A 26,578-nucleotide genomic window follows, 5' to 3' on the forward strand; every position below is an offset into this window, starting at 1 on the left:
TCCTGTAGACCAATATTTTATATAAAACTATATGTAACTGATATGTATGAAGAAGAGGGCTCAGAAAAGACCTTCTGGATGTTTTGTTATAACTATCATAAGGAGATAGATAATTTTTATTTAAAAATCTCTGATTTGGGCCCTGGCTGGGCAACTCAGTTGATTAGAGCATCATCCTGATACGTCGATGCTGTGGGTTTGACCCCTGATCAGGACGCATACATAAAAGAATCAACCAATGAATGCATAAATAAGTGGAACAACAAATGAATCTCTCTCTCTCTCTTTCTCTTTCTCTTTCTCTAAAAAAACAAAAACAAACAAACAAACACACACAGAAGTCTCTCATTTTCATTATCTTGAAAATATAATTAAAAAATACAGATCAATAGCATTTTTAAAAGTTAATGCACAAGAATCTTTACATTTATTTTACTTATTTCACCTTATTAAAAAAAAAAATGTGACCAAGTCCTAATTGGGTTAAACTAGAAAGTAAAATTGTTTCTCAAGTTGAATTACTTCATCCTATGAAATGTACAAACCAAGGGACTCAAACACTCTGTGAGATTTTTTCCCATGGTTCATTGTACATCCTTCATTCTTTTTACATGTTTCTGAACTATCAGCTAGCTCTCTTAGCCTGAATAAAACCTGGCCTTTGCAGTTGGTTCAGGTTAGGACTAATGGCGGCCCAGAAAGTCAGAGTCTGTGGGAAGAGGCCAACTCAGAGCCTCCCTGACAGCAGGGTCACGGCCCTCCTCCCAGGTCCCTGGGTAGCCTCCAACAGGTGGAGACTGGAAGCTCCGAGTCCTCTCCAAAGTTGATGCTGAGCAGAGAGCATACGAGATCGCAGCCAGCCTGCTGAGGAAGCAGCGGTCCTCCAGCTAGCTGCTGCCGTGCTTTTCTTCATCTACGGATGAACTGTTAACAGGCTATTTCTTTTTTGTCAAAAGATGTCATTAAAGCCTAAAAAAAGAGGTTTATCCTTTTTTTTTTTTAATCCTAAATTTGTACATCTTCACTGAAAACACTTTTTAAAATGTAACACAGAAAACTGTATACTGGTAGTTAAAATCTGAAATATGTATTACTTTAAGTCTGTTTTTTCAGATCCTAAAAACTTCCCCTTGAAGTTTCAGCAACAAGCCATGGAGTAGGTTCAAGTGTGTGTGTATAATAATCAAATCTTGCTAAACACACTATGGAAGCGTTGAGTCAGCTGTACACAGCCAACCCAGCCCAAACACAGAAGGTAAAAGCAAGATTTCATTTTTCCTCGCCTGGCAACGTGATCCATAGCCTTTTCAAAATAGTGACAGGGAAAGGTGTGTAAGAGAGTTCAAAAAAGCATGTAAATTTCAGAAGTTATTGCAAAATGATCTAAGTTTCTCATCCGCTGGCAAGCAGTGCTGAGACTAGGGCCTGGGGCAGGGCCCTCGGCTGTGTGTGGATGGGTACCATAGCATCGAGATGCAGGAGATAGCGCCGTGATCGGCAAGATTCCCAAGTAGTGAAGGCAGGATTTGCAAGGACTCGTGTTTGAAAATTTCCCCGTATACAGCCTCCACAGCTGCCTTTGTCTCACTACTTGGGGAGTTTAGGACTAATGAGTAGATAATTTTTTGCATCCTAGAAAGTTCTCTGTCAAGCTAGGAGAAATGATGACAGGGTGGTGGCCATCACTTTGCTGAAATAACAATCACTGTATATGTGTGTGTATGTCAGCCACATGTGTACAGCCCTTAGACCCAGGCTGGCAGGGATACCCCACTGGATCATTGGATCCATGACTAGATACAGCTCGCGTAACCTCACCACCCATCACCTCTCCCTTGCTTTCCCCGTACCCTCTTTCTTTTGCCCTCATTTGTACCTTAGCCCATCATCCTTGAACACACTCACACTTTCCCCCTCCTTTCTTCGTAAAACAATACTGCTTTGAAAGATATCTTCATTATATTGTCTTTTTTCTTTCTTTTGGATCTTTTTTAAAACTTCCTCATACCTTTAGATGTTTATTAGTATTTATGTTTACAGAGATGCTAAATGTTCGGCACTGCTATAAAGTGTATTCTCTTTAATCTAGAATATGATTAATCATAGAGAGGATTACAAGTGGCCTTGGTAAGTATGAGTAGGGACCATTTAAATATTTGGCAATCTTAAACATACCCAGAGCACGGGTAGATGAGTACTAACTTTACATAAAAGCTGAATACAAAGGTAAGCAGCGTTTTAGGGTGTGGAGATCTGTATACTTTCCGTGTCCGAAGCCTTGCACGGCTCAACCAACCATTTTTGTGGTTTCACCTTTTCAGGGGCCAAATAAAATGCATGGATTTCTAATAGCCATTCCCAATCTAAGGTTAGAGGTCTGGCAACCCATCTCCACCGCACAAGGCAGACTGCTTTACTTTTCTGTTGTTGTCTTTTGTGAAATTAGATGAATAAAATTTGTTGCTAATAAAGGTAAAGCGGGAGGAAAGGAAAGATGGAGAGAGAGAAGGGGAGGGAGGGAGGAGAGGAGGGAGGGAGGGAGGGAGGGAGGGAGGGAGGGAGGGAGGGAGGGAGGGAGGAAAAGAAGATGGAAAGATTTTTATTGTGCCAAATAAACTGAAGATGACTTTATGGGTAGTCTGGAGACATTTTATGTCTGTTGTTATAAAACCGAGTTACGGCATCTCATTGCTCAGAAGGTGTTCCTTGTGGACCTCGGGTGAGTCCTTTGAAACTGCAATCCAAGGAGAGGGTGCCTTTACCTAGAGCATGGTGGGTCCTTTCTGCCCAGACCAGCTTAAAGCTTTAAATGACACTTGTTCCAGACAATCCAGAGCTCAGAGGGCCCCGTCTCTTCTCCCTGACCAGCCTGGCCCTTGTATGGCTTAGTCTCCAGCAGAACTAGCAAGGCCATTTGCAGTCAAGTTTCATTTTCAGTAGAGCAAATGCTATGTTCCCAGTAAGTGGAGTTGAAAACATGGGTGAGGAAAGGATTGAGTCAGTGGCCAACATCGTGGTCTGCTGGCCTTGAGCCACATCTTTGAGTGTCTGTGACATTAATTTGTGTATTGGGACTGCTGGAGTCTATGAAATGAATCACTGCCCACATTGCTTATTTCTAAAACTGGAAATTCTTTGTTAGAAGCTGTTTTAGAACAAAGTAAGCCTGTGAGAAAGTCTTAGAGTACATCAGGCCTACTGTCCATGACGTGTCTCAGATTATCTTGCTTGGAGAACAGAGGAAATGAACTTAATTTGGGCCACTAATTTAAGAGTGAGAGCTGAATTCAGATCTTAATATTCTTGACCTCCTGAGGATTAATCTGGAAACTCCACACATTGTACAATGTATCCATTTTAAGTTTACCTTCTCTTTAATGACTTAACAGAAAAAAACTGCATGATGAAATATATTTTCTCCAAATATATATATATTTATATAATATATAATCTTAGTTAACTCAAAGGTATATACATTGTATAATAAATAATATTTATAAAAAGAGACTTTTTGAATATAAAATCAAAAAGATCAACAACTTCTACAACTTTTTACAAAACTTTGGATACAGCAGGTTGGTAGGAAATTTCTGTTGGATACTATGACCAGACTACAGCAAGAATAATTACAATGCACTCAATGTACTATTATTAAATAATCACTTGTCAGCTACTTGAAGACGCCCCAGAAACATGACTTTATCACTTTTAATATAGAATACATAGATATGAAAAGACTGGTTTGAAAATTTGTGTCCATTCTGCTGAAATAATTCTCACATAAAGCAAGCATTATCAGGTTGACATGATTTAAAACTTTGTAGCCTAAGATGAGATGAGGAGGGGCATTAGAGGTTCTACAGAGGGGATGGGGTGTGTATCATAGCAGGGCTCGTGGCCAGCAGATTCAGGAGTGCAGGCCTGGCTCCTACACAACGTCTTGGCAAAACCTGTCTGAGCACGTGTGGAGACCGCCTGACCCTGCTCTCTCAGGCCAGTGTAAGGTAGACTGAAGAGAAGGGAGAAGAGGAAGAGAAAGCTGTTCTGCACTCTACCCCTGCTGCAGCTCCTTCTGGCTCCCCTTAAGACCGAGCTGTTGGGTTGGTCCATACCATCAGCTCCGTTTGCCCCCGTTTTGCTGGCTTCCTCTAGGATACCGAGGACCACTGTGGATCACCGAGAACTCAGCTGGGAGGCGCTTTTCCCCAAGGAGCAGGTGGCTGCTTGCCCCCTTTGAACACCTAATCCTCACCCTCAGTGCTGCACGGGTTGATGCTTATCAGCATGCAGGTGAGGCCAGAAGCTCTGCCTTAGAGAACTCAGAACTCGCTCGGGCCAAAGAAAGAAAAGGATGCAGGAAGGCATGTCCTTACTGGAGAGGAAATGAGGACGCGTTTTTTTACCCTCGCCGTCTACTGGTCTCCAAACTGGAACTTCAGGAATAGACTGCTCCTCTCTCACTGGCCCTCTGTCTCTCTTACACCCAAGGTGGCCGACTGCTCACCTGGTGTTTTGGTGGAGAGTCTGCAGGTGAGCAGGACTGGAGGGGATGGAGCGGCCTCTTCCAAAGATACCACTCCTTTCTTCAGGAAGCCATTCGGGCTGGAGAAGGCTTGTGCTCCCCCCTCCCCCATACACAACCTATTTACAACATCCACTACAAAAAAAAAAAAAAAAAAGTACTGCATTCCTGGTGGGAACTGCAGAAAGGTAGAAAAAGGTTTGGAAGAGCCTCTGGTGCAGAACAGCGTTGCAGAGAAAACGAGGCTGAGAACACACTGCTGTCCTCCGAACGGCTTTCCAGGGCACCTAGAAGGAGTTCTTCAGAACGAAACCCCACTCTCACCATCGCCTCGGGCCTCCCTACCACAGCATCCTCGCTAGACCTATGGCTTTTATCAGCTCATGAACGTGTACCGGTCTGAATGGGAGGGAGCAGAGGAAAGGAGACTGCAGGGGTCTGTCCTACTTCCTAACTGCCACCCCCAGCATCCCGGGACGCCCCCAGGAGAAGCGGTCTGGAACCAGTCTGGCCCATGCTGATATCTGTATCACCAGGCAGAGCGCTCACATTAGCCCAGCCTGTTCCACTGGAGTAGAAATGGTTTTCCGTTTTTATTTTCTTTAACATGTGCAAAGAGAAGCCTCGGATCTGTTCCTATCAGACCCCAGAGAACTAAAAAGAAAGCCCCTTCTTTAGACACCATCCACCATCCAGAGTCGGGTGAGAAACGTAAGATGAGAGAGGGAGGGAGGCCTCCCAGTCAGCGGGCGGTCGGGTCCAGGCAATTTACCACACGTGCATCTGGCAACAGTCCGGATTCCTTGCTGTCGGATGCTGAGGGCTGAGCTGGCTGAGGTCCTGCCCGGGACTTCAGTGAATCTGCCCAGCAGCACGCTTCACTGTTCCCAGCGCCCTTCGGGAAATAAAGAGGAAGAATTAGAAACATAATTGCTTTCCCAGGGAGACCACCCATAGGAGTGCAAAGATCACAGGCTGATGACAGGAGAGCTCAACATTTGTCTTGTGCTTGGAGGCAATGGGGACCTTGAGTGGCTTTTCCCGGCTCCCTCCTGAACTTGGGGTCCACCGCTGAGGAAGGAGGTGTGGTCTACAGGAACAGTAGGGCTTTAGCATCCACTGACTGGACCCAGACCCTATCTCCCTGGCCACCTCGCTGGGGCCTGGGCGCCAGGAAGCCTGTAGCAGGTGACCACCCCAATGCAGGAAGCTGTCTTGTGTGGACACTGGGAGGAACCTGGCAGGTGCAGCCCCCCCTGTGAGTGCCAGAGCCATGTCCTGGCGGATAGTGGGGACACAGTGCTGCCTCTGGCCATAGTGGACATCAGAGGAGGTGGCCACTGTGCTTTCAGACATCCCTTCCACCTTGGCCAGCCACAGTGAGCCTGTGTGTTCTCTGTCGCTTGCGGACTTGTCTCGAAAGGCAGTAAATGGGCCTACCCAAGTGATGACACCGTGTCACCGCTCATGACCACTCAGGTCACACTCCCTGATGGCATTTAGCACTTTCTATTAGTAAGTGGTCACACCTCTTAGCTCATTTGAGCCTCATAAAGCTTCTGCCAGGCTCCCATTATCACCACCTCTGCCGAGCTGAGGAAACAGGTGGAAGGTGCCGCGGCTGGTAAGCAGAGGAATGGGAACCACCCTTCGAGACGGTCCCTCCTGGCTTCCCAGATGGACTGGTTAAGTCACCCCTCCACCAGAACTCTCCCATGATGCCGGGTTCCCCCAGTCCCATCAGCACAAGCAAGCACCCAGCTCTGAGGTGTGGAGGTGCCCTTCCCTGACACAGCCCCAGTCAGCGATGACCCAGGCACGCAACCTCTGCCATGAACCAGTCACTGCCCCCAGGGTCCTTCCTGTTCCTCCTAGTGCCTCCAGGGAGGATGACTTTAAAGACTCAGTCTGGGTCCCACACCTGGCAGGAGCCAGCCCGGGGTTCCTGCCTTTGTATGTTCGTCTCCTTCTCAGGGCAGAGGAAAGGGAGAAAGGGCACATTGGCCTCAGAGCATTGCACCCCCAGGACTCCTGGGCCACCCCGCATCCACCAGGCCCTACCTGGGGACGGACAGGGCCGAGAGCCAGGCACACCGTCTCCCACGCCGGCCACCTCTGGGAAGCTTGGCAGCATAATCCGCCAGCCTTTGATCCCTTGATTACTCACCACCGTCACTCTGAACTTGACTCCTTCCTCCTCCCCATCACCATCCATAAACTCCGTGAGAGAGCACCCACTCCACCCAAGCTTCAGATGTGTCAGGATATGGGCTTATCCACAGCTTCTCCCCACCCACCTCCCCGAGGTTGGTAGGGTTTGCGCCTGTGCAAAAACCTGCCCTCGAAGTTCAAGGTGGGTGCAGAAGGACTCTGCCCCAGGGTTTTAGAAGAGACTTTTCGGCCTACTGTCTCACGCATTTAACCTCCTTCCTTCACAGCAAGGCAACAGGCCCGGAGAAGTGGTGGCACAGGAAGTTAGGGGCAGAGTTGGCCCCAGAGGTCAGGTCTCCAGTGTCCCCACAGTTCCAACCCCACAGTGTCCCTCCTCTGCCCCCACGGGTGCTCAGTAATGAGAGCCAGCCTTAACCCACCAGCCTTTGATCAAAAAATTTGACCTGGCTCAACATAAACTAACAGGTACAAGAATTTCAATCAACCGCTCGCGGCCTCCAGAGCACACACTAGGGGACTTGGACAGGGTGGTCAGGAAGAGATGGACAAAGCCAGGCCCCCTCCCCCACCGGCCTCCCACCCCGCCACCCTACCTGGCTCCCTACTTGCAGGTGTGCACGTCGTAGATGCGGACGCACTCCTGGCAGCTCACGTAGCAGCACCAGTGGAAGATGCAGTGGCACTTCTCCTTCCGCTTCTCCGTCCTGGTGTTGTGGCCGCGGCCGCAGCAGAGCAGGTCGCAGCCGTCGATGCCGTGGGAGGTGACGTTGCAAGTCCTGTCCCGGGTGCCAAAGGAGCCCGTCTCGGGGTTGGGCTCGCAGAAGTTGGGGGAGTTCTCGTAGTAGACCAGGTCCCGCTCGGTGGGCGGCTTGAAGAGCGCGTACTTGGCGCGCAGCGTCTCCACCCAGCCGCGCGACTCGCGGTGCTTCTCCACCACCATCTCCGAGGCGCTGTCGTACTTGTCCTTGAGGAAGTCGCCGATGGCGCGGAAGTCGGGCTGCGCCCACCAGCAGGTCTTCACCTCGCAGCTGCCCGACAGCCCGTGGCACTTGCACTTGAGGTGCATGTGGTCCAGGATGGTCTGGGGAAGAGAGGCAGCCGCTGGCCCCCAGACGGACACCCCTGGGAGCACCCCGGGGCATCCCCCTGCTCCGCCCTGGACGGAGCCTGCTCTCCCTCCTCTGGGCCCGGGGAGCGCTGGGGGAGGCCCAGGCCCGGACCCAGAGGACGGTGACTACTGACGGCTTCCCTCCCCCTCCCACACACACACACCCCAGGCCTCCCTTCGCCAAGGCTGTAACAAACAGGGGCTGTTTCCCACGTGTAACAGGTGGGAAAGCTGAGGCGGAACGGCAATGCCTCGCCCTAAGGCAACCCACGGGGGGAAGGGGCGGAAGCTGAGCGCAAAGCCCACCGGCCGCCCCAACGCACGGCACGGGCTGCCCCTGCGCCGGCAGCTCCGCCACCCTCCGCCCGGCGCGTCCCCGGGCCAGACCGAGGCTCCAGGTGAATACAAGGGGCGACAGGGGGGGACCCCAAGCCTAGCCCAGGGGAGGGGGCAGGGCGGGGAGCCCCGGGCGCACAGGGCTGCGGGAGGGGTGGAGCCGGAGGGGAAGGGGCAGGGCTGGGAGGGAGCCCCAGGAAGGGTCGCCACCGGGGCCGCTGCGCTCACCGTGCGGCCCGCCTCGTTGTTGTGCTTGTTCATGGCCGAGCGCGCGTCCGGCCTGTTCTCGCGGGCGTCCGCGAACTCCCGGGACACCAGCACCCCGAAGTCGGCGTCCTCGCTGCAGCCGCCCCACTTCCAGCCCTCGCCGGGGGGCCCCTTGTGGTGGGAGTCGCAGCCGCAGATGGTGGAGGTGCCCTCGGCGCAGGAGCGCGTGACGGCGAAGGCCACGCCGGCCGAGGCGATGGCGTGCACGAAGGCCGACTCGCGGGTGGCTGCGGGGGGGGGGGGGGGGGAGGGCATCGCTTAGGCCAGTCTCAGCCCCCAGCCAGGCCAGCAGGGGTGGGGTGGGGTGGGGTGGGGGTGCTGGGGGGAGAGGGCATCCCCCGTTTACGGATGGGCAAACTGAGGGCAGGGCCCCCGGCTGAGTAAAGCAGAGCCGTAACACCTGGCGGAGGGAGCCGGTGAGACACGGTGGGAACCACAGCTGGCAGGTGGCCTGAGAGATGGCGCGGCCCTGATCGGTCCTGGCCCCAGACCCCCTGCCCTGTCTCCCCAAACCCCAGAGACCCCAGCACCGTCCTGAGGGCCTGAGGCCTCAGGAGGAAGGCTGGGACCTGCAGCCTGGCCAGCCAGCCCCCCGTGCCCCACCGGAGGCGCCTGGGCAGAGCCTCCCTTTCTGAGCCTGTTTCCCTCCTCACAGAAAGGGAGCCTGACCCGGGGGCGGTGGCTGGCATGTGTCTCCCTCTCCCTCCCCTTCTCCTCCCAGACGAGGCCAAGGTTTGGGGCTGAGCCGGTCAGGGCCCTCCTGGGGGGAAGAGGACAGGGCCCGCGAAGAGAGAGATTCTCGGGGATGTTCCCAACCTCGTTGTGATGACCCTCTGGGTGCTCCGTGGGCTCCAGATTCTCCCCTCCGGGGGCTACTTCCCATTTAATCCCATTTAATCCTCTCCCCGCAGAGGGGTCCATTCTGCAGATGCACTAACGCCCGGGCCCAGCCGGGAGGCATGCATCCCCTCATGGCGGACCCAGGGCAGGGACGGGCTGCCCACGGCCTCGCGGGGCGAAGGGCCGGCCTCGGAGGGGTCAGCCCTTTCCAAGCCGCCTGACCCCTCGGGAGCCTGTGTCCCGAGACCCCTCTCCCCGCAGGCCACCTGCCGCCCCGATGGGAACGGACTGCAGGGAGGGCGGGCGGCGGCCAGGGGGCGCCACGGCCTGCGGCTCTGCGCCCCGGCTCCGACCCGACCCCCCGCCCCCGCCTCCGCCTCCTCCCATCCATCAGGGTTCAGGGTTCGGGGGCAGCCAGAGCCCGGGCCCCGCTTCCGGCCGGGCTCGCGGCCTCTGGCGGCGGCGGACCGGCCGCCCGGTTCCCAGCGCGGGGCCGGGGGCGGGGGCGGATTAGCCTGGGAGCGGCGCTGGCGGCCCGCTGTGCCGTCCCCGTCCGGCGGGGCCCGCGGCGCCGCTCAATCCGCCTTTGTTCCGCCGAGTCACACCGCATTACCCGCATAAAGCGCCGCCCGGCCGCCCGCCGCCACCGCGTAGCAACGGGGGCCCCGGCCGGCCGCGCCCCCGCCCGGCGCCGCCCGGACCCCGTGGAGGCGGCGCCCGCCCCGCCCCCGCCCGCGGCCCCAGGGCGTGTGAATGGCTGGGCCGCGGGCGGCGGCGGGGCCGGCGCTCAGGCTTCCCAGGCCGCCGACCCCTCGGGGCGCCGGGGGGGGGGGGGCGCTCTGGGGCCTCCGCGGCCTCCGCCTTCCGGCCCGTGACCCCGGCGCCCCCGCCCCGCCCGGTCCCGGCTCCTGGGACCCCGCCCGGGGCGCCCGGCTCCGCGGAAGGTGCGCGCCCCGGGCGAGGCTGGCCCCCGCGGCCCGGCTCCGGACCCGGCGCGTGTGCGCGGGGCCTGCTCCCCGAGGCCTCTGAGCCCCATCAGGCTCCCACCCCTGACCTGCGCCCCCTCCCCTAGCGCCATCCGCCCTCCTGCGGGTTCGGGGCGCGGGCGTGTCTGGGACCCGATGGTGACGGGAGCCGGGCGGGTCTGCGCCGCCGGCACCCGCGCGGCCGGAGGGGAGGGGTGGGGGCCGCGCCCGGGCGCCGGGCCGTGTGCTGGGCGCTGCCCGGCCCGAGGCGGGGCCCGGGAAGGCGGACAGACCGACACGCCGGCGAGATCAGGTTTGAGAGGAAAACCGCCGCCACTCGGCCCCAATTAGAGGCCAAGCCTTCCGTGTAAACAAGCAATCATTAGCTTTGGTAACAGCAGCGCCGACAGAGCCGCCATCCATTGATTCGCTAATTGCCTTCGGCCCCATGACAATGGCCTGTGGATCGGACTTGCTCTGCGAACCCCAGGTGCAGGGGGACCGCGCTCTGAAATGGGGTTTTGGGTGGTCAGCCCCCCACCACCACCACTCCCTTGCCCACACCCGCCCCTCTCCCCTCCCCAAGTCCCTCTAGGCTTTCAGATTCCCTTCCTTTTTTAGATTCTTTTTCTTTCTGGCTGTAAATGCAGCCCCCCTAAAAGGAGGGGGGGCCGGGCTCACGGTGGGGGTGGCAAAGGCTTGGTGATGGGGGGAGGATTCACGATGCTGGGAAAGGGGTGGCGGCCCCCAGGGCCAGCTGGGAGCATCAACCCCCCAGATCTGCAGATTCTCAGGGAGTGGCCCATCTTCAGGCCAGAACTCACCTGGCCAAAGCCCCTTCTCCCGGGGAGCCGCTGTCCCCCATCCCTCCCACCAGGTGCCTCCCTGCTCTAAGGCCGCTGTGCGCCTCCAGGGGCGGTGCAGCCAGTTAGATCCCAGGCGGTGAGATGGCTGGGCGGTCAGTCACCCAGAGGCCACCGCCCGCTCCGGCCCCTCCACAAGCCAAGGGCATGTCCAGCTTGCAGGGGGGTGGGTCCAGCAGAAGGTTCTCACGGAAGCTCTTGGGAGCCATGCGGTGCCACCAGCACCACGCATTGTTCTCAGCTCTAGAATTTTCTAAATGGGAAGGACATAGGGGTGACCATGCCCTCGCCCTACCCCACCCAGAGCTGCATTTGCATAGCACTTCACACAGCCCGGGGGAAATGTCCACATCAAAGCTGGGCCCACGGGGCAGGCTGAGAGGGAAGGAAGGCGGGACCCTAGAGCACCTGGAGGCTGCGCCTGGGAAGGTGTGGCAGCCATGGTGACAGCGTGGGTGGGTCCAGAGAAGGACCTGACCTGTGTTCTGTGGAGGCCCCAGGTCGTGACCAGCTTTATCGCTCTCGCCTGGGGACCCTGGGCTCAGAGCTAAGGCACCCCAAGATGGGAGAGTGACTTCATCCTGGTGGTCTCCCCCACCTCCCCACCCCGTCCCGGGACGATACCTTTGTCCAGGACGGGCCCGAAGATGGCCAGGCTGTCGTCGATGGTGGTGCAGTTCCAGCGGCGGCCCCGGAACTGGTGCTGGCACTCCTGGATGCCCAGCTTCACGCCCTCCGCCACGCTGGGCATGATTTCGATGTAGTTGCGACAGAAGCGCAGTTGCTTGGGGACCAGGCCCGGGATGGAGCCGCAGAGCAGAGGCTGGGAGCCCAGTGACGTGTACTGCTGGCCCAGGGCCAGGGACCTGCGGGCACACAGAAGGCGGCGGCGCTGCAGGCACAAAGCTCAGGGCCCGCCGCGGGCACCGTTTCTCCCTCAGCGGCCCTCCAGGGCAGGGGGAGCCACACAGGCCCCAGGAGTCGGAGCCCATGAGTGCTGCCCTCGGTGGGCAGAGCTCTGATCCAGGCAAAGTCAGCCCTCTGGCGCGGACATGTCCAACATGCAAGGACATGGGGGCCAGCAGACACCTCCTGAGGGCACCTTTGGGGACAAAGCAACTCCATGAATGAGCCAGGGACTGCAAGGACGGTGCTGGGCCCAGGTCAAGGCCCTCCCGGGCTCTGGGCTCGTTTCCCTGAAGGGCACTGAAGGGATTGGTCTGGGGGCAACCTCCCAGGGAGGCTAGGTTTTGGGGGCCCCATGAGACTGTCGATGACCCGTGGAAAGGAACCCAGACCTAACAGGAGGAGGACCCCCAGCCCCAGCTCAGAAGCCTCCGTCCCCACAGGGAGCTTGCACACACAGTACAGTGATAACGGATGCCTCGGGAAGAGGGTCCAGAAGACCCCGGGCAGAAGGGGAAATACCACAGAAAAGCTTCCTGGGCCGGACACAGGGTGAGCCGTTTGACAGCTCTTCCTATGGGCTCGTGGTGGGCACCGCCGGAGGCTGGCTCTGGGCTCAGCGTTCAGAGGGAAGTGGTGGCCCCCACTTACCTACTTTTTAATGACCCTGGGAGCGGGGTTGGGGAACCAGGTCTGGGGTTTGGAGGGAGCCACTTGTGAGACATTTGTAGACGGTGAACATCGAGCTCTTTTGGAAGAGAAGGAAGGGCGGCCTGCAGGGCGGACTTCGCACAGGGCTGTTCCCGAATCCCTCTGTGCGGGGCCCGGGCGGAGTCTTCCCTTTGGCTTTGCCTGACTGAGGCCTTGTGATCACTCTGGGACACAGGATGGCGGTCACACAGCCCCTGCTCCATGGCTTAGCCTGGCAGGTTGAGAACCGAGCCCGGACCACAGAACTGCTAAGGAGTAGCTCATTGGATTCCATGCCGTCAGACTCCGGTGCCCATGGGACAATGCAGTGTGCCACCCTTCCTTCTGGGCAGTGCCCGCCTCAGTCCCTGGGGCGCCGGGGGGCAGGGGGCTGCAGGCCTGGCCTGTCTGCACCCTGGGCCTCAGCACTGCGCCCACCGTGCCTGGCTGGGAGGGAGCGGGTCAGCCCAGAGGCCTCTGAAGGCACCTGCCCGCAGCACCTGACAGGCCCTGCTGGCTGCCCTCTCCTGCCCTGCCTTGTTTATAGTCACGCGCAGGTCAGCGTGCTAACAATGGTCATCAAATCCCCGCCGCTTGTTACATGCCGGGCTGGTTCTGACTGTTCCCATATGTAATCCTCACACTGTCATCGTCCCATTTCATAGATGAGGAGACTTGAGGCCAGGGAGCTAAGTGAGCTGCCCACCTGCAGAACTGCCAAGTGTCAGAGCCGAGCCCCCTCCCTCCCAGCTCAGGCTGCCTCTCCGTGTGCATGTAACCAGCTCGTCCAGCCCGGCCCAGAGCCCTGCCGTTGCTGGGAGGGTGACTGAGCCGGGGTTCAGCGCAGGTGGCCAGCACAGCGACATCCTGCTGGAGGCTCAGGAGCAACCCGCCCTGGGAAGAAGCCCAGGCCGTTCCCGCTCCCTCCTCTTAGGACCCAAAGCCCTCTCTGGGGACCGCTGGGAGGGGAGCTGAGGCAGGAGAGAGGGCGCTGCCACCCCACGGCAGAGCTGTGTTTGGCCATGAGTATGGCGGAGATTGCCGCCCCTCCCCATAGCCTGGCCCAGGCCCTGACAGCACAGGGAGCCCTGGCACCCAATTCCAGCCTCCTCTTTGGCCAGAGTGCTCCCAGGTTCTCCCCCTCTCCATCCCCAGGTGCCTCGGACCCTGCCTGACCCTGGAGGTGTGGGCTGGCCCTGCAGGGCCCCGCTCCCCCGGAGCCTGGCCTCCCGCCCTCTGCACACTCTCACCCGGGCCGGTCTGCCCCACCTCACCTCTGGCACCGGGAGAGTTGCCCACGTCACTCCCATTTATTGGTCTGCTCACCGGCCACGCCGGGTTCCCAGGGCTCCGGCCTGCTTCACCCCGAGAGATGAAAGCGGGGCCCCAGGGGCACTCAGGTCCTTCCTCCTCCTCCCCCTCACTTTTCTTCCTCCTCCTCCTCCCAGCCTTTGCCTTGCACCTGTCGGCACCTCTGCAGGCCTGGGGACCCTCAGACAAAGTGGGAGGCTGAGCCCCAGACCAGAATCAGAGAGAAGCCCTAGGAGAGAGTGAGCCCATTACACAGATGAGGAAGCAGAGGCCCCAGAGAGAAGCGACTTGCCCAAGGCCATACAACCGGGTGTCTGGAGCCTGGTTAGCTGGCTGCCCCTGCACGGCAGGGGGCGCTGAGGCAGAGGTGGGGGCGGGGAGAGACCCTGTTGGCGCTTCTTTTCCACTTGGTGAGGCTGGGCCTTATCCCAGCCCTCCAAGGGGCTCCCTGCTTCCTGGTGTCACTCCCCCGGGTCCTAGGCAGCCTGCCCGGCCCAGCAGAACCCGGAGCACTGGGCACCGGGCCTGGCATCGCTCAGAGATGCCATGGTCCCTCTCCCCCAGTCACCAAGCCCTTCCTACAACCCAAGCGGATTTTCATATTCAAACCAGCGAGAATAATGGCAGCCACTGTGTTAGCACTTACACGCCAGGGACTTCTCTCATCTCATCCTCACAATAGTTCTCTGAGGCGGTGCCGTCACCCCATTTTACAGATGAGGAAACCGAGGCCCAGAGCAGCTGGGTGCCTTACAGAAGGAAGCTGCCAGAGTTCAGACCCTGGGTCTTTTTTTTTTTTTTAATATATTTTATTTATTTTTCACAGAGAGGAAGAGAGAGGGATAGAGAGTTAGAAACATCGATGAGAGAGAATCATCGATCAGCTGCCTCCTGCACACTCCCTACTGGGGATGTGCCCGCAACCAAGGTACATGCCCTTGACCGGAATCGAACCTGGGACCTTTTAGTCCGCAGACCGACGCTCTACCACTGAGCCAAACCGGTTTCGGCCAGACCCTGGGTCTTTATCTGACTCCAAGTGCCACGTCCTCTGAGAAGAACGCCCGTATCAGAGGCGATGAGTTCATTTCCCTCCTCCCACCAAGCCCCGTCTCCTTCGTGCTGCCCCGAGCCAACCGGCTGTGTCGCTGGGAGCCAGGCTGCCTTGGTTTGAATCCAGCTCTGCCTGCCGTTTCCTGGCTGCTGATCTCTAGCGATTTACGTAACCGCTCCGTGCCTCCGTTTCTTCGTTTGTGAAATGGCGTGGTGGGAAGTTTCAGCCTGTGAGACACTGGCACACGGAAGCACTCAGTAAATGGTGTTGGCTGTGGTGACCACGTGTTTTGGGGCTGGCCCCAGCACTTGGTCTGTCCCCTGCCCTGCCATGGGCTTCCCTCCTCCTGCCCCCCATCCCTGACTTAAGAGAGCACACCGCATTCTCAGGGCCCCTCCCGTCCGTCTCTGGGAAGGATGCGAGGAACGGGGCTAAGCTGGCCCCTCCCTGGCAGTTCGGTTCTCACGGGGGTGGCTAAGCAGACGTGCGAGCTGGCTGCCCGGTAAAGGTGACCCACAGGGCAAGGCCAGGGCGGACAGATGTCCCCACTGAGCTCCATCCCGGTGTCCGCTCCGACCTGGACATCCTGCCAGTAATTCCCAGGGCCTCTGCGGACACGGGTTAGCTCCCCGGGCTGGAGCTGGGCTAACGAGGCTGTGGCCACGGGATCGATTTCCGCAGGATGGCTGCCCTCCCGAACGTGCCTGCCGCCCCTGATTGAGCCAGCGGCCCACACAGGACTCCTGTCCGAGGTTCCGCCACCACAGGTTCATGTAATTTAACTCGCAGCTCCTCGTCCCCATTCCTGAAGGTCACGATCGCGTGGGGAGGTCACACAGTGAGCCTTGTCCTCCTCGATTCTTTGCACCAAAGTAAGCGACGTGGCTTTGATTCGCTTTGTCCCGGCCGCTGTGAGGGCTGGCAGCCTGGCTACTCCATGCCCACCTGCCCTCCACCCCCTGTGCCCTCCGCCTGGAGCACCGCCCCGGGAGCCGGGCAGACATCTTCCCCGTCCTCCAACCTCCCAAAGACTCATGGGCTCCACGCAAAGGCAGCCTCTCCTCCCTCCGGACTGCCTCTCCCTTATTCACACCTTCTTATCTCCCAGTGCCGATTTGTTTCCAGTTCCTCTGGCTGCACCAGTGTCAGTTTCCTGAGGCTGGAGGCCGTGTTTCCATTCTCCCTCAACACCTCCTCCATCACACACACACACATACACACACACATGCTCTCACAAGTGCACACACACTCACACACAGACGTGAGCACATTTGGTTTACCAAATAGCCAGGCACATGGTAGGCACATACTGACTCTCAAGGGAGGGAATGAAGGAGCGGGCCCCGCTCCAGGCCAGTCTGCTCACCCCCATCTCCCACTGCCCAGGCCTCCAGGCGTCCGGAGGTCCCACCCCCACACAGAACAAGACTCCTCAGTTCCGCGGAGGAAGTTCCTACCGTCAGGGCCTGAGACAAAGGCGAGGCTCCCCAGGGAGCGAGGGCCCGCCTGGCCCTGGCAGCTGGTGAGGGGGAGGCAGGGGGCACTGCCAGGCCTCCCCAGCTGGGCAGGGGCTATTTATACTCAGCTCCTGGCCCGGCCCCGCCCAAAGGCACTGCCACCCTCCCCTGAGGGCAGTCCTCCTCCACCCCACCCACCCGCCACGTAGCTGGGCGAAGGACAGACACAGGCCTCCAGGCGGGTGGGCAGCAGGTGCCAGAAAGCACCAGCGAGGTCTCTGCTTGGGAGACCTCATGTCAACCTCTCAGGCAAATCCCCCTCTCCACAGAGGCTGGACGTCATTAAGTACGGAGCACAACTTGTTAGACCCCTCCCAGGTTGTTCACCTGGGCCCTGCCACACCTCCCGAGGTCCCAGGGGGCTGACGGTGGGCCTGCATGGTGAGCACAGGGCAGAGGTAAAACTTTTAACCAACGGATTCAGGGCAGCGTAGATGCGGAACTGACTGGTGCTCGTAACGCACGGTGAGACACCACCGGGGGCCCCATGCCGTGTGGCCTGTGCCGAGACGCTGGCAATGTTGGCCCCCAGAACCCGTCACCCAGCAGCAGTGACCCCCCTGCTGTGGCTGGCCGTGGACTGCCCCTGGCCCCGCCATGTTTCCTTTAAGGAGCCATTCCGGTTGGAGTTCTGCAGCCAGTGAGGCGGCCTCCCTTGCACCCCAGGGTCTATATTTCTTACCTTGGGCCCTCCTAACATTGTAGGATTTTAGAGATTGGATGGGCCGTAGGAGTCATCTGGGATGTTTCTTAATTGTTAATCATTTATTCCGAATACACACACGCCCTTCTCTCCTATAGCTACTCTGTTTCCCCGAAAATAAGACAGTGTCTTATATTAATTTTTTTCTCCCAAAGTTGCGCTAGGTCTTATTTACAGGGGATGTCTTATCTTTTCATGCACTAGGTCTTATTTTCGGGGAAACACGGTATGCAGTAAAACAGACCAAAAGAGCAATCTGTTCTTCAAAAGGCTACACACAGAATTATCACACGACCCAGGAATTCTACTCCTCAGTTTAGACCCAAGAGAACTGCCAGCAGGGACTCAAACAGAGACCTGGACCCCTGTGTTCACGGCCGCATCGCTCACCATAGCCCAAAGGTGGGAGCCATCCAGGAGTCCATCAACACACGGACAAACAACAAACGCAGTGACCCACACAGTGCGAGAGTAGCCATAAAAAGGAACGAGGCTGTGATACACGCTACAGCATAGGTAAGCCTTGACAACATGGCGCTACGTGAAAAAAGCCAGTCACCAAAGGACAGATATTGTATGATTCCACTCATATGAGGTACCTGGAACGGGCAAATACATAAGGACAGAAAATAGACCAGTCGTTACCAGAGGCTGGGGAAGAGGTGGGAAATGTATTGATTAATGAGTATAACGTTTCTGTCTGGTGTGATGGAAGGTTCTGGAAATAGATGTGTTGATGATTGGACAGCATTGCACATGTACTGGATGCCACAGAATTGTACACTTTAAGTTGGAGGGGGCGGTAAGAGCCATCCAGCCTTACCTTTACCCTCCCCGTGGCCCCTGTGCAGGATGCAGTCTGAGAACCACCGGTCTAACCCCTTCCTTCTCTGGATGGGAAGACTGAGGCCCAGAGAGGGCTTGTTGTCCTCACCCCCCCACCCCCGACTCACACCCCCACCAGCTTCAGAACGCCTGCCTCCAGTCTCGGGGTGAGCTCCATGGTGAAGCCTCCCCAATCAGGTCTTTCGCGCAGTCAGAGTTCCCTTGCCCTCACCTTTCCCTGCGGTGAGGCATAGCCATCTCTGCCAGCCCCAGACAGGGCACTTCCACCGCTAACCCAGAGAACGAGTGTGCGTCTCTCCACATGACTGACGTGGGGCTGGGAAGGAGGGAGGGAGGGAGGGAGCTGGAAAGGGGCAGGAGTTGAAACCTCCTCCTTTGTGGTCAGTTGTCTCTCTCCCACAGTGGCCATCACGTTTCTGGAAACCTTAACATAGCCCCGTGTTTGGTGCTCTGCCTGCTGGCTCCTGGGCAGTCCTGGACAGATGTCCTCCCCACTCCTGGGCCCAGAGGGGCCCACATTGGCCAAGGGCAAGACAGACATTTACAAAAGGGGAAGACGAGGCTTGACAAAATGTGCAGGGAGTAGAGCCGAGCATAGACCTTAGACTTAAGGCTACTTCCCTTCCGTTTAGGTGAAGGGGCCACCCCGGGCTGTGGGTGGCAAGGGGAACCTGTCTAGTTCAGGGGCGGGTGCCCGCAGGGCAGGCCGGGAACCTGAGGCACCCAAGTCCTGGAGCTTCCAAAACGCGGAAACCGGAGTCTGGAGGCAATCGCTGCTCCCGACACGGGAGGCCACAGGCCCTCACCGGCCTCTCGCCCTGTGTCTCTGCGGGTGCTTGTGATGCCGCGGGAAAGGAGGGGCCTCCGTCATGCCTCACAAGCTACCGCCTTCCGTTGCCTGTCCGCTGGTCCTTCCCGGAGCGCACCGGGGCCCATGGGTGCTGAGCACAGCTCTATGGCCTCCCACCCCAGCCCTGCACCCGCCTCGGTGCGGCCACGGGGAGGGAGCTGCTTCTGAGCCCAAAGGAGCTCCTGGGGCCCCACGGTCCGCCGCCGAGCCGGTGTAGACACCCCAGCAGAGGCCTCCCCTCATGGAGGCAGGCACATCTCCATGGGCCTTTCCCATCAGCCACTGGGCCATCCGCTCAGCAGGCACGGGGGCCACCTGGTTCTCATGTGTCTCCAGCCGGACAAGGAGCACCCTTGTTCATGTGCAAGAAAGGATAGGAAGGGAAGGGGAGGGGAGGGGAAGGGAGGGGAGGGGAGAGGAGGGGAGGGGAGGGGAGGGGAGGAGAGGGGAGGGAAGCATAGGGGGAGGAGGAAGGGGTTCAAGTGCTGAGCTGGGGCCCAGGGTCCAGACAGGAGTCAATGGAGAAGCAACAGTAAGAGCGTCCGAACCCGGCGTGGCTCAGGCCTGCTGCTGGGCTTGCCGTCCTGCCTCAGCTCCCGCCATGCAGACGGGGCCCACGAGGGCAGTGACCATGCGGAGTGACCGGACGCGCCTGCCCTGGGGAGAGCAGGTCACATCTTCCCGGTAAACAGATTCCCTGTTTACCTGTTCCTGCCTGTTCCCTCCACACGCACCTGAGCGGCGACGGAGCAGGGCCAGGCCTGGGAACGTGCAGGTGGGTTAGGCCGCACCCACGGAGCGCCCAGACCAGGAGGCATCTGCCAGCTCCAGACCAGCCAGCCCTTGTGCAGGTCCGGGTGCCCTGGGTGCCATGGGTGCCATGGATGGATGGCAGAGGGTCCTGAGGCCCTTGTAACTTAAAACCCAATGCCCACAGGCCGGAGGGCACTAGAGGCCGCTGGCCGGAGGAGCAGTGGGGAGGCCCGGGAGAGAGGTGAGGCTGAGGAGGCGCCTGGGGCCTGGCTGCACATCACAAGCCCCCGGGGGGCCGGCGCACTGGTCTGGGGGAGCATAGTGGGCAGCGGGGGCTGAGCACCCCCCACCTGGGTCGCCAGGGTCCGAGGCCACAGGTCTGGGGCGGTGGCCTTGGGCGCGGAGCGGAGGCGGTGACTAAGGATGGGCAGCTCTTGGCCACATGAGACCAAGACGGGGAACTAAGAGGTGGCACAGGTCTGGGAACAGAGAGGGGATTCTGTGGGGCCAGCGAGCCCTGCAGGCACCGTGTGCTGGGGGTCCAGAGCTGGGGCCCGAGAGGAAGAGGCTGGACGTCCAGGTTGGGGAGCCTCCGTCCTGGGGGCGAGAGCAGGCTGCCGAGGCCTCGTCTCCCGCAGCGGGCGCAGCGGGCGCAGCGGGCACAGCGGGCACACGGGAGGGTGAGACAGCCCGGAGCTCGTGGTGGAGTGCTGGCTGCCACGTGCCCAGGGAGGGAAGCCGGTGGGCGGCGGCTCCAGGAATGCAGGGCTCCCCGGGGAGGAGGGCACAGGACGGGGGCCAGGATCTCACACCCACAGGCTAGCGCATCCGGCCAAGAGGCGGGCGGCCTGGCCCTGCCAGCACTGGCGTTAGGTGCCGGGTTTGGCTGCCGGTTCCCGATCTTCTCCCCGGGTCCCACCGAGGCGCGCGGCCAGCATACCTGGGCAGAGTGAGTCACCGGCTCTTCCTGTCCCTCTTCCACACTCACCCTCCGCCCTGCACCCTGGGCCTCGGCCCCAGCCGTGCCCTCCTGGCACAGGGGTGGCTCCCAGCCTGACCAGCCCCTTCCCCCCCAGCAGTGGCTAAGGCCGCTCTTCCCATCACCTGTGGGGTGTGACAGGCCCCCGTGAGCATGGCGGGAGAAGGAAGGCTGGGGCGTGCGGAGGAAGGGGGGTTAGTACAGGCCAGGGGCCCACAGCGCCAAGGCCGAGAAAAACCACCCGCCTGCAAAAAACGAAGCCAAAGTAAGAAGCCATTCCCGCCCCTGGGGCAGCAGCCCCGAGGACTGGCAGGCCCCCATCTTCCTCTCCCTCCTAAGATCCCAGCACAACTCGCTGGCCCCTCCGGCCCAGTGGCCCTCCTCCCGCTCCCAGGTCGCCGCCCAGGGCTCTCAGGTGAGCGGAGACCAGCGGAGCCGGAGGAGGGTGTGGGCGGACTTGGACTCAGAGCTAAAGGGTCGGCAAAGACTGGGTCTCAGTGGCAGGGAAGGGGCGGAGGTGCGGCCGGGGAGCCCCGTGGGGTGTTTCTTGGGGAGAAGGCGGGCGGGAGGGGCGCGGAGGGCGGGGTGCCCGGCTGGAATGTTTCAGCTTCTGTTCTCCAGAGCGGCTCCCAGGCCCTGGCCCGCGGCTCCCGGCTGATCTGATAAGATGTGACGGGCGGCCTGAAAAATGTTGGAACCTGTAAAATGTTTAAACCTGTTTCTGCTGTGCTGTGAGCGCGAGGGGGTTTCCGCTCTCGGGTCCATAGGAGAGGAGCTGAGCGGAGGGGAGCAGGGGCGGGCGGGAGGGCAGAGCGCTGGTCTGGCTGGGGAGGAGGAAGGGGTGGGGGTGGGGGCTGAGAGAAGGGGCGGAGGAGGAGGAGGAGGAGGAGGAGCACAGCAGGACCTGAGCCCAGGGGCTGTCAGAGAGAAGTAGAGGGGGGCTAGGAAAACTGGGCCCTGGGACCTCACTCCTGAGACCTCCAAAGGGCGTCCTGCAAGGCTCCGAGCCCACAGGTGGACAGGTGGACAGAGGTGGACAGGCGGGCAGAGGTGGACAGGTGGACAGAGGTGGACAGGCGGGCAGAGGTGGACAAGCGGACAGAGGTGGACAGGCAGACAGAGGTGGACAGGCGGACAGGCGGACAGGGCAGTGGAGACGCTCCGGGGGCCTGCTTTGCGGGCGGTGGGGGCACAGGGGAGCCCAGACAAGCCCGGCCTCCGGAGCCGGGAGCTGCGGGCTGGGGCAGGCGGCCTCGCCAGGGCTGACCCGCGGTCTCCCAGCGGAGGCACTGAGGCCCGGAGGCGACAGTGACTGTGGGGAGACCACGCTCCTGGCCTCCGCTCCCGGCGAATCTGCCAGAATTCCCTCCAAATGGCCCAGCCTGGCCCCCTGAGCGCCTGGAAACCAGGTGGGACCGGTGTGCCGGGCGCTGCTAGGGGACAAGGTAGAAGCTTAAGGCTGCGCAGGAGCTGCTCCGCCTGAGGCCCCCACTGGCCTCTGGGTGTGTGTGTGTGGGCGGGGGGGTGGGGGGGAGTAACAGTGCCTCGGAGAGGCCGGAGAGCCTCTAAGCCGCCACACGCACTGCTCACCCTGTCGCCGGGCCAGGCTATAGGTCATCCGTTGGGTGGAAACTTGGGCATCATCCAGCCCAGCGCCTCCGGCAAACTGAAGCCAGGGAAAGCCTGAGCCGTGCCCACCGGCTGCGGGCAGCGCGAGGAGCACCACCAGCTGGGGGCAGCGCGGGGAGCACCGCCAGACCTCTGACCCCCCCCCCCCCCCCCCCCCGCCAGAACCATCTCCCTCACACGTGCAAGTCCTTCTCGGAGCCTCGTGTCTGCAGCCGAGGCTCCATTCAGCACATGTGAACCGCATGTGTGTGTGTGTGTGTGTGTGTGTGTGTGTGTGAAAGGCCAGGCCCCCTGCCAGGCCCCGCCCTCAGGCAGGTGACCCCTGTCAGGGGCAGGTGTGAGAAACCCCATTTGGGGTGGAAACCAGGGGGAATGGGGGTGCCAAGCAGGAGAGGGACCGAACAGCCAGGAAGCCGTCTCTGAGGTGACATGTGAGCTGGGCCTGGATGCTGAGGTCAGAACGCACATCTTTTACCCAGAGCTCTGTCTTCTGTGTCTCTGCTTCCTCCCCCGCCCCCTCCCCCCCCCCCCCCCCCAATCACATAAACATTCCCTGAGCCACCTGTGCACCTTCAGCTCGGGTCAGCCTCAGAACACGTCTCCCGCCCCGCCCTGAGCTCAGAGGCCGGGGTCAGTCTCCCGTCTGACGGGTGAGGAAGCGAGGTCCTTCCAGGGCCCGGGCGCTGGTTCTGAGACACCGAGCCTGCCGCTCCGCCGGCCAGGGTTTGTGGGGCTCCTACACAACGTGACCCTTCAGCCTGGTTCTGGCAAAAGATAAGACGCAGCCTGCCCGGCGCTCTTGCGCACTTTGGGCTCCTATTCATCCATCAAGGCCCCATTCTAAATGCCCTCGTTGTTTAAGCAGCATTTCCCGGCTCTTACACTGCCGAGGCAGGAACCTTAAACACGTTCCGCTGAACTGTCCCTCTACTCTCTGTCCGTCAGCTACACGTGAGCGTTTGTGAGAGGAGGGATGCTCCGCTCATTTTCCTGGCATTCCGCTCCTCTTGTCACTGAACAGCTCTGCCTGTTACCGCAGCCATTCCTCCCCCCCACCCCCCCGGCCCCCCAGGGCCCCACAGGCTGAGGGCAGTGGTGGCCTCCTGTTCGCTGGGCCTTAGATCAGCGGCGGCTCCACCGGCTGGAAACGCTTTGTTTGACTCTTAGGAAGCCCAGAGGGCAGGTGGAGAGCAGGGCCGCTCTGCCGGGAGTTCCCTCTCGGAGAAGCAGAGCCCGGGGAGTGTCTTCACCCCGAACATGTGAGCACGGCCAGGCCTGTGCGGGGCGCCGGGGCACAGAGGTGCACGTGGGCCTCCTGGTCTTGCCCCGGGTGACCCCTCCTCCTCCCCCCCCTCCTCCCCTCCTGGGCCCGGGTGTCCTCGGCCCACCCTGCCTCACGGCCCCTGCACTGACCGCCCACCTGGGGAGGCCTGGGCACTAAGACTTCCCCTTCCTCGACCGTCCCACCCACTTTCTTACACCAGGCCTTTTGGGTAAGGTGACCAGACGACCGCTTTTGGCGGACAGTCCCGATTTTTAACAATTATTCCCGCGTCCCACAGTGGGACCGTCCCGCCAAAAGCGGGACGTCTGGTCACCTTACTTTTGGGGGACCAAGGACAGGCATTTGCCAGCTGCTGCTGGGGTCAGGGGTGCAGGCGGCAGCATCAAGGCCCTCAGACCACATGGGGTGGATTTGAAAAAGACGGACCCCTGGGCTCCAGAGCCAGCCCCGCTGAACCAGACTCCGGAGAGGCGCCCGGGAAACTGGGCCAGGAAAAGCCTCCGGAGGGTGACAGTGTCACAACGTCAGACGATGGAAGGCCGAGTTCCCAGGGGCCCAGGAAAGGCTCCGGCCACACATGAATAACCTGAGTCTCCCCCCAGCTTTTAGAGGCAACTTTCGGGGGTCAGGGAAACTGAGGGACACGAACAGCCCGAATGTCACTGGGGAGGGAGCAGCCAGATTACGAATGTGGACAGCCCATGAGGCTACGGGCTGGACTCTCCAGAAAGCCAGTGTCATTTTCTGTAAGGTGTGTGAGTGTGTTGGGTAGGGGAGGTGCGTTTTAGATGAAAATAAACTTAAGAGACGTTAACAATAAAAAATTAAAAAAAAAAATGGAACTAGTTTGAGAATCCTAGCCACCAGGGCATTCTGAGGGTTCCCGGAGACATCGCAAACATTAGGAATTATCCATTTTTTTAAGTGTGATCAAGGAGTGTGGTCATTGGGGGGGATGGGGGATGGTCATTCTTAGATTTTGCAAATGCGGGGCCAAGAGCCAGGATGGGTATAACTTAACTTTGAAATGACTCGACAAAAACAGAGAGAGAGCGTGTGTATGTGTGTGTGTTGGGGGGACCGGAGGGGAGAGTGGAGGAATGAAATGTGGCAAAACGCTAACACAGTCGAACTAGGCGCAGTGGTGGGCAAACTGCTGCTCGCGAGCCACCTGCGGCTCTCTGGCCCCTTGGGTGTTTAGCAGAGGCCAGCTTAGGAGGACCCTAACGAAGTTAATAACAATGTACCTACCCATATAGTTTACGTTTGAAAAATGTGGCTCTCAAAAGAAATCTCAATCGTCGTACAGTTGGTATTTGGCTCTGCTGACTAATGAGTGTGCTGACCACTGGACTAGGAGAAATGTACCCTGTATATATAGTCATGCTATCTATCTATCTATCTATCTATCTATGTGTCTATATCTATCTATCTCTATCTATCTATTTATATGTCTATATCTATCTATCTATCTATATGTCTATATCTATCTATCTATCTCTATCTATCTATTTATATGTCTATATCTATCTATCTATATCTATCTATCTATCTATATGTCTATATCTATCTATCTATATCTATCTATATCTATCTATCTATATCTATCTATATCTATCTATCTATATGTCTATATCTATCTATCTATCTATCTATCTATGTCTATATCTATCTATATCTATCTATCTATATGTCTATATCTATCTATCTATCTATGTCTATATCTATCTATCTATCTATATCTATCTATCTATATGTCTATATCTATCTATCTATCTATCTATCTATCTATCTATCTATCTATCTATCTATCTATCTTGTTTTTCTGGTTGACTTTGAAGGAACAGTAAGAACTCCTGGGGTCTCTGGAACCGAACCCGGTGCCCAGCTCGGGGTGGGGCGGGGCGGGGCCGCGGGCCGGGAGACGCGGCCACCTCCCGGCGCTCAGGGCCCGCCGGCCCCCCTCCCGGGCGGGTATTTCCCGTGGCCCCGGAGAGCGCAGGTGAGCGCGGCGCTGCCGGCACCTGGGCTTCCCCGCGCGGCTCAGGGCGGCTCCCCGCGAGTTCAAAGCCGCGGCTGCCTCTCCGCCCCCTCCCCATCCGCGGGCGCGGCAGCCGAGCGAGCCCGGACACCTTCCCCTGCGCCCCTCCGGGTCCACCGGCCTCCCCGCGCTCCCTGTCCTTCTTCTCCAGCTCATCACGGCGGCGCCGGGTTCTGCGGGCATTCGCCCAGGGTCCACGCCGGACCTCATTACATGTCCCGGTCTCACAGGGCTGGGTCACCCACCGGTTCTCCACCCGGGCTGCGCGACAGAGGGCGCGTGGGGGGACTTGCAACTCCGGGTGGCTGGGCCCCAGCCCCAGAGAAACAGATTTCATCGGTCAGCGTGCTCCCTCCTGTCTGATAGTCTTCCCGCCCCGGCTTAAGAGGAGCAAGAGGCGAGGTGGGGAAGCACTGTCCTAGGTCCCAGACAAAGCTCAGGGCCTGTCCCCGTCATAAACAGGGCGCCTCCTCTAGCTCTCAGCATGGGTCCAGCTCTCCAGCCCAGGTTTTGTCTGTCCCCTCATCCTCTCCCCGGGCCCTCCACAGGCCTCCGTCTCTGCAGCAGCGGAGGGAAGCCTTCTGGCCCACTCAAGTGGCCCCTCCATGCACAGCTGAGCTCTAAATCACACGCCAGTCCGCCGTGCACTCATGTTTTCTGTGCCTGCAACACACACACGCTAACATGCGCTGGGAAAGGCAAGACAATAAGTCTATTTCAAAAGAAATCGTTTCCTCCTACAACCCAATGCTTCATCTGGTGACCCCCAGCCCCAGCCTCCAACCCTCCCGGGCATCCCCGAGGCTCTGCCCTCATTGCCCGTCTTCCTGGGGGCCAGCTCGCTTCTCTTACTCCCGCCAATATGTCTGGGAGTAAGTGGAGGTTCTCTCTGCAGAGACGCAGGCCGCCAACAAACCCTCTTGGGGTTCAAGGCTCCAAGG

At 59.0% G+C, this 26,578-nt stretch overlaps 1 protein-coding gene across 1 annotated transcript in view; it reads right to left on the bottom strand.

The window, feature by feature from the left end:
• Window positions 1-2,588: 2,588 nt before the first annotated feature.
• WNT3 (Wnt family member 3) overlaps window positions 2,589-26,578 on the bottom strand; it is a 43,735-nt gene continuing 19,745 nt past the window's right edge. The window contains exons 2-5 of the mRNA XM_084861749.1: window positions 11,698-11,939; window positions 8,367-8,632; window positions 7,288-7,775; window positions 2,589-5,417 (exon numbers count right to left, since the gene is read on the bottom strand). Coding sequence (XP_084717875.1) covers window positions 7,296-7,775; window positions 8,367-8,632; window positions 11,698-11,939 — 988 coding nt within the window. The 3' untranslated portion in view covers window positions 2,589-5,417; window positions 7,288-7,295. The remainder of the gene's footprint in view (window positions 5,418-7,287; window positions 7,776-8,366; window positions 8,633-11,697; window positions 11,940-26,578) is intronic.

This window comes from Pipistrellus hanaki (genome assembly GCF_964339955.1).
Source record: "Pipistrellus hanaki genome assembly, chromosome: 16".
Classification (NCBI taxonomy): Eukaryota; Metazoa; Chordata; class Mammalia; order Chiroptera; family Vespertilionidae; genus Pipistrellus; species Pipistrellus hanaki.